The 12445-nt window shown below is 31.1% G+C and overlaps 1 protein-coding gene across 13 annotated transcripts in view; it reads left to right on the top strand.

Moving 5' to 3' along the window:
- Positions 1-12445, top strand: part of LOC136983196 (coiled-coil domain-containing protein 112-like) — a 372297-nt gene that overhangs the window by 45356 nt on the left and 314496 nt on the right. For 11 of the 13 annotated variants that reach the window (XM_067279874.1, XM_067279881.1, XM_067279880.1 and 8 more), the window contains 3 exons: positions 5175-5390; positions 9489-9607; positions 11121-11274. In XM_067279874.1, the coding sequence (XP_067135975.1) occupies positions 5175-5390; positions 9489-9607; positions 11121-11184 (399 nt within the window). In that variant the 3' untranslated portion in view covers positions 11185-11274. Of the gene's footprint in view, positions 1-5174; positions 5391-9488; positions 9608-11120; positions 11275-12445 lie in introns of those variants that run through there. The other 2 variants (XM_067279870.1, XM_067279879.1) reach the window with 2 other exon arrangements.

Here is a 12445-nt window from a genome sequence, read left to right on the forward strand (position 1 = left end):
GCATCATGTTCTGTGTCGTTAAATGCCACAAAGGATATTTCCTTTTCATGTGATATCATATTTGCTCTCTCTTCATAATTTCTCTGGTTACTTCCATTATTCTGATAATTGTTTCTCCAATTATTTCTACTTTTATTTCCACCTCTTTTCGCTTTCCCTCTGGCACCATGGCCCGAGTGAGTACTATCTCCTCTTTTAGGGCAATTATATTTTAAATGTCGACGATCTCCGCAAATAAAACAACCTTTATTTCCCACTCCTATAAAACAAGGGAGACTTTCAGTCTTCTCTCCATGTTCCGAATTTTTAAATTTAAGTTCAGCATCTAATAGCCTACTTTTTACGAATTCCAAAGTTACGCTAGTCGTCATTGTCTCAAGGGCCGTAATTACAGTATCGTATTTCTGAGGCATAGTTAGAAGAAGGTGGCTTACCTTGTCGCTGTCTTCCATTATTGTGCCGGTTGACTCCAATTCCCTTATGAGTCCGTCAAATGTTACGAAGTGATTCTGCAAGTCATCATCTCCACACTTAAGTGACAATAATTTTCTTCTTATATATAGTTTAGAAAATGTACTTTTTCGTTCGAAGACGTTCGTAAGAGATTTCATCATTTCTTGAGCTGTTTTCGAATCTTTAACGTATTCTAAATGTCTGTCCGTTAGACACTGTATGATTATGCTTCTGGCCTTGGCGTCTCTTTCGATGAATCTTTTCTTTTCTGCCTCAGTTATTCCATTAGTCTCTATTACTTGTTCACCAACAAGATCTTTTACTCCTTTTTCTTCTAAAATAGTTTCTACTCGAAATCTCCAGTTAGAGAAGTTTCCGTCCCGTAATTGCGGTAAGGTGGTCGCCATATTGCTTTCCATTGTCTTGACGTTTAGACTGATTCAAAAAAAATTTCTTTGTATACTTTCTTCCTTAACGTATACGTATTTGTCGACTACTTTGTTCTTCTGGGCCCATAACCTGTTAAATTCCAAATGAGAAGACGACTGATTGGTAACACTAACAATTATTTTATTCAGACACACATACAGAGTAACGACTGGAGACAAAAGAAAGAGAGCTTCGGAGAGCCCGCCAATTCTTTTATACAGAGCTCGTGCGCCCTCTGGTGGCTCGAGCTTTACAATCCTTAACAATTACCACTAGCAATTGTGTTCATCCTTAAGGTTTGGACATATGTGTATTTCTGTTGATTGGGAATTAGTTGGAACTATTATTAAAGACTGACTCTTAACAGAATAAATCTGATAACATTTTTACTTCCTTATTATTTGATTCATCACTCAATATAATCACACATTATTTCAATGTATGGTACAAGTGACAACACTGAATAGAATGTGCAATTTTTTCAGTTTACAATAAACCTTATCTTTCTCTAATAGAAAGTGCATTTAATATTAGAGAGTGCTGTCTATAATTTTTTCATCTTGCAGCTGCATTGTTTATTACAGGACATTTATTATTAGAGGATGTGTTTATTAGAAAAAAATACAATATATTATATTATTAAAATGCATTCATTTTAAATAAATTTAAATTATTTTTCATCAGAAAGTAGTTGTAGATATGGAAAAATTTTAGTTTTTATATTAATGTATGTTTATTGACTAAGAAGGAGTTGTTGGAATTGAATGAAACTTTATTAGTGTGTATGTAATGACAATGATGATAAATGATTATTATATCATAGCAAAGAGACAATTTCCTATGGAATGATGCTACAGTTTAAAGGAAACTTTAGTACCTTGCAGGACCTCCTCTTACCTGGATACATGTGGCAATATGGGAGGGTATGTAAACATAAAGACTCTTTATGCTATCCTGTGCAGATTTTCACACAGATGTTGCAACTACCAGTCTAGATTCCTCATACCCTTAGATGCCAAAGCTGGCATTTCATCTGGTCCCACAAATGCTTGATGACTGACAAATCTGGAGACCAAGGAAATGTAGCAACATAAAGGAGACATTCCCAGAAACCATAGCTGTGTGTGGCTGAGCATTATTTTGTTGAAAAATGGTTGTTTGCAGTCCTGCCATGAAAGCCAATACATGAGAGTACAGTATGCCTGAATATACAGCTGTACTATCAAAGTCAATGTCCCTTGTGCTGCTAGGGGTGACTGATTGTCATATGAGATGGCTCCCCAGACCAGATCACCAGCAATAGGGGCAGTGTATTACTCGACAGTAAAGGTAGAATTGAAGTGCTCACCAGCAATATTCCCTCTAATTTTTTTTGTAGCTGAGTGGAACATGTACTTCTCTGAGCAAAAAAGTTTTTGCTGAGCAGATTCTGAGCAAAAAACTTTTATGAGCATATTTATATATAAAATCTTATTTTTTCCTATAAAAATTAAAATAATTAATTATAAAGTAGAGATTAAAATTCATTTTAAAACATATCTTTTGTCAATGATTTAATATATTTAATCAAAATATATGTAGTAATAATCATGTTGCAGACAGAGTGAAAAATAAGTAAACAACAATTCAAATCAGTGTGCATGCTCGCCTGCATGGCACACAAATTCTCGTGTGTGACAATGATTTGAGTAGTGTGCAGCCATGCAGCTGCGCAGCTTAGAGGGAACATTGCTCACCAGCAATCTTTCACATGCTAACATGGTGATCATCTTTTTCCAAACAGAACCAGGATTTGTCGCTAAAGATGAGACACTGCTGATCCATAGCAGTTCATGGTTTCTGTCACAAATCAGTTCAAATGAAGCTGATGATATTGGATTCATTTGCAGTGGTGTAAGGTGCAGTTTGCTAATGGCAGGACTTGTAGTAGTTACTGTGCTTCAAATTTCTCTCTGCCAGTCATATGCCAATGGTACAGGAAAAGATAGGGTTCTGTAGCAAGGCTTGTACATGTGTCTGAATGGTGGATAAAGATTCTATTGTGGTTGTTTGTGCTTGTTTCTTGATCAGACTATTGTCTTCTGGTGGTCTTCTGGGTTGTACAGAGCTTGCCTTCCTTGTATGTATTGTTAGAATACGACAATTGAAATTATTAAAAAATATAATGTGTATATGTATACATTGCATTATGTCATAAGAATTTTGTAGCATGTTTTTCTATTACATAATAAAAGATTGGTGGTGCTTGTGCCTGGTGGCAATCTCGTAAGGAACTGTTAGTCACAGTGATTTCCTTTCTACTCTCTCCTTTTCTAGCACTGACTTTCTGTTAGACAAGTTGTATTATCCTTTGTTCTTTGTTCACATGACCTATTTGTTGGGCTGTAATTTGAAAAAATTATATATCTATAAATTCCTACTGTCTTCCGTCTGTCTGTCTGACTGTCTGTCTGTCCTTCCTTAATCTTGAGAATGGTGTTAGATAGATGAAAGTGGAGACAAGATATGGAAATCATAGGGGCAGGACACTCCAATTAACTATACACAACTTTCTTGTTCTTTAACTAGTTATATCACAATCTCCTACAAGCTTAATGAGCAATTATTTATTGTGACATTGTCACAATGCCAGGCTTGCTCTACCTCAAATTAGTAGTGTCTTGCCCCTGTACATCATACTTTTCCTATTAGCAATAGTTGTGCCAGTCATCTATCTAACTCCTTTCAGGGATAATTTTTGAATTGAAATAACATGACCTCTAGTGTAAACTGGAAGTTCGTATATAGTTAATTGGGGCTGCCATCTGGTCTCTGCTTTCATCTATCTAACACCATTCTCAAGATTAAAGGAAGGACATGTCTGTCCTTCCTTTAATCTTGAGAATGGTGTTAGACAGACGGACAACAGTGGGAATTTATAGGTCTACAATTTTTTCAAATTGCAACCCAACAAAGTTAACATGTATACCCTCACATATTCACTGCCCCCAACAGCCCCTCACAGTCAGATCAGGAAAACCCAGATGGTGGGCAATTCAGCAAAATGGCCATCCTGCTTTCCTCAGCCTGTGATGTAGCTTTTCTCAAACTTCATCAGCTATACACAATGTTTTTGACTGCATCTTACAGGCATGCCTGACATTCAAGAACCTCTAAACCAGTGGTTCTTAACCTTTATACTCACAGCCCACCAAATATTTCATAATTTTTTTGTGACCCTCATTTTTTTAATAATAATTTATATTTGTTAAATTATCTATAATAAATTGATTTTTTATTATTGCTTTATTTTTTTATATAATAAATGTAAATCATAACTTTATTATTTCATTATCTATTTAAATAACATTCAAACTTCACAATTAAACATGAAAACTCATTAATTTTTAATAATAAATAAAATAAGAAACATGTTGATAAATCGATCCAAAGTCGATGCTAAAACTAAAACACCCCCAACTTGTAAAGATTTTGCATATCTTTTGCAAAAATATTTAAATTTTTAAAGCCTACTACTAAGCCTACTATTTTTTTTAATTATTTTTAAAATTCCAAGCATTAATAGTTTCTTAGAATTACTTTGGAATGAAAGAAGTAAATACTAGTGTAAGTAGCATATTTGCATTTATTTCTTCTGTACTAACAAAGTTGTATGTAGGAAAAAATAAAAAATAAATAAATAAACTAAGTAGGAAAACTTTGTCTTTCTTATTTCACTTCTCAATACGATATTCGGTTATACATCAATTTTCTTTTTATTATATTCTGAAGGAAATTTTGCATAATTTAGCGGCCCCCTGGCAAACTTCTTACGGACCCCCAGGGAGCCACGGCCCCTGTTAAAAATCACTGCTCTAAACAACAGATACACTGAAAATTCTAAATACAACAAATCTCTTGAAGGCTTTTTACAGGATACTTGGGTAGCAGTTTTAAGAGACTCTAGTGGAATTAGCTGATGTACAGTGGAATCACAACTGTAATTATTTATTTATCTCTCTGGGACAGATTTAAGCTGATTTTTGCAGTAATCAGTTGGGTGCACAACTTATTTTGTTAATGAGTATATTTACAATAAAGCTTGTTAACTCTAAAATAAAGAATATTTTTGATTCTGATAATGTTAAGTGAAAATTTCAATTAAAATTGTAACCATATTTTAACATTAATTTAATATTTTATAGTTATCTAAAACTTTTTCTGATATTTATTATTTAATTTACAAAAAAAATTAAAAATATTTTCTCAGTTAGGATTCATTATATAGAATTATTATTCAAATTATTTTATAGGAAAGAAATTGTGAAAAAGGAAGGAAATACCAACAACATAAATTGAAAATGAAAGAATCCTTAGATGTAAAAAATAGTAGCAATCATATAAATTACAGTATTCAATACTTTCAAGAAAAAGATAAAGAAAAAGAGAAAAAAGTAAAAGAAAGATTACAAATGAAAGAAATGGAAAAAGAAAAACAGAATTTAAGATTAGAAAAATTAAAGCAAAAGGTTTTTAAGATAAATATTTATTCAGTAAGAATTGATATTTGTTGAAAAAAATTCAGCAACAGGTGCCATATGTTATGAGATGTTATTTAAAAATAACTTATATTATTAATTATTATAAAAAGGCAAAGGCTTAATTTTGAGGATAGAGATTAGTTTCTAAAAATATTGTAAATGCTAATAATGAGTAAAATTTTCATTAAGCCTTACCCCAGCTGAGATATGACCCCATATCTCTCTACACTTTGACCTTTAATCATCAAAATTTAATAGCATTAATAACTCTTATATACAAGTTACCATGCAAAGTTTCATTTCTTAATCTTTATTCCCTCCTGGGATATTAAACAAAATAGATGCCAACACAAACACGTGTATATGCACATGTGCACGCACACACACAACCAAGTTGTAAGAGTGAAATTTAGACAGTTAACTCAATGATTATAGTTCAGTTTTGTAGGTAATCATCATCAATATCAATCACGTCTTACCATCTTTGCTACAAACTTTTAATGTGTTGAGCATAGAATGATGGGTTTTTCTTTGAAGAAAGTCTTAAGTGTTGATTTCACATGGGTATTTTTATATCAATTTTGTTTTCGACACTGTTTCATATAAAAACATGTAGTTAATTAACAATTAACTTTATTCACTCTCAGATACAACTGACTGGAATGACAACTACACAAGAACTCTCTCAGACAAACAAAAAGTATGTAGGAATTTCCACCTTTGACTTGACACTCAGATCAAGTTACAACAGATCTTCCCCTTCTAAAATGAAATCTCGGAGTTGTGCAGGTAGTGTCCATGTTCTAGAGCTCCTTCTAACCGGTGGTCCTTTGTCCTGATGTTGATTATTCTGGGGAGCTGGATGTTGGTTGTTGCCTGTTCTGGAGTGGTTGTTCTTTTCAAGCTATCAGTTGATTAATATGTTTCCTTTCTATAGAACCTTCTGGTGAAGCTATCATGTATGTATATGATCTGGCCTTCTTTGTCACCTTACCCAGTTTCCACTTCTTTGTGTCTCTATAGCACCTGTAATTGATGTTGTCTCCTATCTGGAATTCTCGTATTCTTGTTTCCTCTTTTCTCTCCTTATATAGGTGTGGATTTAGTCAATCACAGATGGTACGTAGTAGTCTTCTTCCCATCAACAGTTCTGCTGCCATTTTTCCTGTAGTGCTACTAGATGTTGTGCGTAAGCTAAACAAAAGTCTGGGGAGCAACACCTCACTTTTTTCTTGGCTGTGATGTAATTTTTCAATTCTGCTCTTTATAGTTTGCACCTGTCTATCTACTTGTCTGTTGGAAGAGGAATAATATGAAGGGTAAATAGGTGCTGAATCCCATTTTTTTTGTATAAATTCTTCCATTTCTTGGGATTTAAAGCTTTGATGATTGTTTGATATAATTGTATTTGGTAGACCATATATACTAAATATTCTTCTCAATAATTTCAGTTTCCTGGGTTGACTGCATTTGTACTTCTACCTCCACCCACTTCGAATCCATCCATTAGAATAAAATATGTACATCCGTAGTGTGGTCCTGCATGATCAGTGTGTACTCGGTCCCAGGGTCCCAAGGATGATGGCCAATGAGTGTCTTTAACTGGGGTTGGGTTTGACCTCTGTTCTTGGCATTTTCTTCACATGGATACCATCTCTTCAATTTGGGAGTCCATTTCAGGCCACCAAAAATAGCTTCTGGCTGTTCTTTTCATTCTAGACATGTCCTCATGTGTGGAGCGTAACAGATGTAATAGCTGTGGTTGCAAGGTTCTAGGGATAACTACTTTTTGTCCCCATAAAATGCAACTGCGATGAATTGAAAGTTTAATCCTCATCGCCAATTTTATATCAATTTTGTTTTTGACACTGTTTGATATAAAAACACGTAGTTAATTAACAATTAACTTTATTCTAGGATACAACTGACTGGAATGACAACTACACAAGAACTCTCTCAGACAAATGAAAAGTAGGTAGGAATTTCCACCTTTGACTTGACACTCAGACCAAGTTACAACAGGTATTGTCATTGAACTGTATATTGATAATCTGCAGAGCATGAAGTAGATAGTAGTCAGTTGTCACCAAATCTGAACTGTAAGCTAGATAAAGCAGAACCTCCCAGCCCAGATTGGCCAGCTTCTCTGTCATCTTTTTTCTGTATCAGCACATTGTTGCGGTGATATTAGAATTTGTCAATTTTTGAAGTGTATGGGAATGTTTAAGTTGTTATAATTGGTGGTCAGCCATGACTTACCATCTATCAAATGCAGGAGAACATCATCATCATCAATGGTGGAATTTCTGTCTGGATGGGGTTTATCTTGAAGCCCATCCAGACAGAATCTAAATATTACATAATTTAGAAGGAAGTTCTTTAAATTGTTAAGACATTCTACAGTCATAATCTTTTTCATTAATACTCAAGCTTAATACATTTTCTAAGGCTTTGTTCTTCTGTCAAAGTTTTTTCTTATCTAAAAATTTTCTTTTATTAGAGGCAGTTGATAAAAACAATGTATGTACAGTTGGGAAAAATAGTAGTAACAGAATCTTTAGCTAATCTTGGGTACTTCAATGATACTCTTACTACTTTTCCTGTTTTCCATCAGATGCACTTAGATTTTCTGAAATGTATGATGAGAAACATCATACATTTCAGAAAATCTAAGTGTATCTGATGGTGAAAAGTGAAGTTCACATGGCTACAAATCATTAAAAAGTAAAATGAGTAAGAACACATTCAAAAATTTATCAGAATTATAATTATTTTCTAATTATGTTGAGATATTATGTTTAAAGCATTCATTTGTAGTGTAATTCACAACACTATTTTCAACCCCAATTTGCATTTTTTTTTTTTTTTTTGTATATAAAAAAAAAAGAGTTAAAACAGTTATATCTTATATACTATAGATGAATTTTAGGTAAACATAATTCTTGTTTATTTTATTAAACAATTATATCAAATCTAACATTACAATTATTTTGTACTAAAGAAATCTTATAATAAACCTTATACTTTTTTAATTACTTCAGAAATCAAATGTAAAGAACTAACTAGTCTTAACATGGTATTGTAGAAATTTCAATAGTAAATTCTTTAAAACTTATTTCTAATTGTAAGTTAAAGCTTATGACTTATTCAGAATTTGTCCAGAATTCGATGAAAGGATTAATTTTAAATAATGGCATTCATTTAAAATATCTAAAAATTCTAGAAACTGACTTGTTAGCTATTTTATCTTGTATGGCCCTATTATTTTTATAAATTTGATTAAAGTGAAACAATTGTATACAATAAATAATATGAAATAAATACCTACTCTAGATGACTTAGTAGGCTTAAAATTGTTTCTTGGGATTGATCACAATTATTTGGCTTATTAGAATAACTCTTTTGGAAATGAGAATTCAGAAACTTTCTCATGACCTGTGTAATTTGACTTACTACGTAAGAAACACAACATGTCAATGGCATTTTAAACAAACTTTGACAAAATTTCTTAACAAAGACCAGTAACACAGACCCACATTATCAATGGGACTAACTGTTATGACCCATGTATTCAACATTCTTCTTCTGATGACATTAAGAAGATCGTATGAAGAGAGCAAAGTGACCTTGTATCTAGGTGGTGGTGGTCTGAGACCCTATAACCCCCTTGGCAGAATATAACTTGTGATGGTTTATGTGTAGCAGAAAATTCTTAGAACAATGAAACCTTTGCATAACTTGTCCCACCATACACCCTGCAACTATGAGAGCAGCCATTGTTTTATAGGCATGAGTTTGTGATTGAAATTTAAAATCATAACTTGGATCAGTGCATAATCAAATTGTTCTTTAAACTCAGATAGTATGCAGCTATATGACAAAAATACAATAATTATTTTTTGCACCGTTTTTTTAATACATGCACTGTACAAATTTTATTATTTATTTATACTTCTGTTACTTATAAATTATTTAAATAAAAATATAATTTTAATATTTATTATTTATTTTATAAAATTAAATTTTTCTTGTAACTAAACTTATTCATAGATTTAAAAAATTAAAAAAATAAACATGTATTTTAAGGTTTCAGTAACTGGAAGAAAAGATTCCAGCCGCATATTTCAATGTACAACTTCATGGAGAGAAAAATTAAAAAAAGACTTGACTCAAACTTCAGTTTTATCATACACTATTCAGCACAAGTAAGTGCAAATTCATTATTGAATAGTGAAACAATTTGAATAATTAAAAATAAAACTAGAAAAGAAAAAATATAACTATAATAATAATAACAACAGTCTGCTTTATTAGAATTCATTTCAGTAACAGTTTTTCTCAAGTACTTTTGGGCACAAACCTATCAGGAGACAAACTACTTGAGAAAATGCTTGAGAAAAACTACTATTAAAGTTGATTCTAACAAAGTGCATCACTGTTATTATTTTTAAAGAACTTGGAATTGTTTTACATTAAAAATATAACTTACATTTGATTCCATACAATAATATATACTTTGTTTTGATTATATTATCTTGTAATAAACAGTCTAGAAGTAGAAATTTTTCTATAATAAAAACGTTATACAGTAATAGAATTTTAGTTGCATTAATTTTTAATAATAAAAATTGTAAAGAATGGCTAGGACAATTAAAATGACATCCTACTGCTCTGGGATTGAATTTGGGCAAGGAGTCCCAGAAGTTTTTGTGGGTGGTGTCTTGAATACATAGTATGTTTGGCTTCACCATATCTGGCTATTCCATTGTGGGCTTGGTCAAACCCATGATGGTATGGAAAAAAGCTCCTCTTAGTCTCACATGGCAAAAGCTAAAAATAAAAAGAAAACAGACTCAAAAATCTACTAAATTAGATTCAAATTAAAATTTATTTTTTAAGAGTATTTATCTATCAAATTTATCTCTATATAAGATTAAAAAGAAATAAAATTCTACAAGTTTTAAAGAATGATATTTTATACATTTTGGATTTCTTTACTACCTTGTTTTTTTCTTTATTTTTCATGACTGAAAATTTAGAATGAAAGTCATAGCAAAAGAAATTTACTGTTATGCATGAGAAATCTGATTTTTTCATTTTAATTCAGTTCTGTTTAATTTTGTTTCTTATCTCTTACAAATGCAGACTGGTTCTGTTGTAAAATGAGCATACTTGATATCAGTGATATAAGTGTGGAGTGATATTAGGGTTGACTGCAGGTCTTTTTCCAGCTTATTACTTTGAAAATAAATAATAATATCATTTCACTCATGTCAAGGGCCTTGTATGTACCATGACATATCCATTGTTCTCAACACCTGTCATAGTTATGTCAAAACAACCTAATGGAGAACATTTTGGTAAGATGGCCATCCCACTTCCCAAGACTAACGATGCAACTTTTCTCAAAATCTGTCTGCCATAATGTCTTTGACTGTATGGTACAGGCATACCTGGAATTTGAAGACCTCCAAACAACAGGTAGACAGAAAATTCTAAACACAGTGAGTCTCTGTGAGCCATTTTAGACTACTCGAATATGATTTTAAGGCATTCTGTGACAATATCTGACAGCAATCAGACTGCAGCTGTAATCATTTATGTACCTGTCCAAGCCATATGCCAAAATTTTCAGTAATAGGACAATTCTATCCAGGTGCATAGATTTTTTTTTGTCAACGAGTGCATTATAACTTTTAATTATTTAAATTATTTCAGGGCAATACCTGAATGGAGGAAAAATATTAATGCTGAAAAAGTTTTTCATAAATTGCCCTGCTGATTTTATTCGAAGTGTGTTTAAATATTTAAACAATACAATGTCTTCTTACTTTATTGTTATTTAAGGTAATGATTAAAAATTCCATATATATATATATAAGCCATAATAAATTTATTATGTTCAATTTGTGGTATGTGTTTTTTTGTTTAACAGAAAACATAGAAAAATCTTTTTATTTGATCTTGAAATTTACCTATTTATTAAATTAATTTAAATAGAAAATTGTAATTTGCAACATAATTTAGTATTTAAATAAAAATTCTAAAAATAGAAATAAAATTAATAGTTTTTGTATTATACACAGAAAATTAAACATGCATAAAATTAAATTAGATGTCATAAAAAAGATTCTTAATTATAAAAATCCTAATATCTTTATAGAAAAGAGAGTACTAAAGAAAAGTTTTTTTTTTTTTTCCATAGATATTTTGGGCCTTAAAATAATTGTGCACATAATTATTTTTTTTAATGTCAAAATATTATGAAGATTCCTATTCTCATAAAATTTTAAATTCTTAATTCAAGAAAATAAAATTATCTAAAATAGTGTCAAAAATTGTTGGACCAACAGCCGGGGAAAAGAAATTCTAGAAAATTAATTCGATTATTTATCAACAGATGGCGATATGCGATGGGATATAGGCCAAGACCTTTATATAGGCATTTTTTCCACATAATTCTCATAATTGATTTTAAAAATTTAACATAATTTCTGTAAATATATCACTAAACACCTTTTTGACTGCTGAGATTTGTTTTTATTTGGCAAACGTTTTCAACCTATTAAATAGACCATCCTCAGGTTACATTTTTCTTGGAACAGCTTTACCGTTAAATATTGTTCTAAAATAGAATACATAAACAGAATGAAAAAAAGAAAGAACAACGACATTTAAATATTTGAATACAAAGCAAAAGTAACCGAAAAATTAACATAAATAATGAATAACCGTAAAATACAAAATTTAGATAATTTCCGTATTTATTTTATAAATTTGTCTTGTAATTTTTCGTTATTTATGAATTTTTTTTAAATCGATTTTTATAAATAAATATTAAATATTTATAAAAATGTTTACAGTATTAATGTGGACATTATTATTTCTAAAGCCATTCCGATGTAATTGTTTAGTTAGTTGAAAATTAAAAAATTCAACGAGCTGCTCAACTTTCCCGCCAACATTTAAAACTGACCATGGCGCCATGACTATGATATTTTATTATTAAAAACTCTTATATTTTTAATTATTATAAAATGGCA

Source organism: Centruroides vittatus, unplaced genomic scaffold (genome assembly GCF_030686945.1).
Source record: "Centruroides vittatus isolate TY-2023 unplaced genomic scaffold, ASM3068694v2 contig_878, whole genome shotgun sequence".
Taxonomy (NCBI): Eukaryota; Metazoa; Arthropoda; class Arachnida; order Scorpiones; family Buthidae; genus Centruroides; species Centruroides vittatus.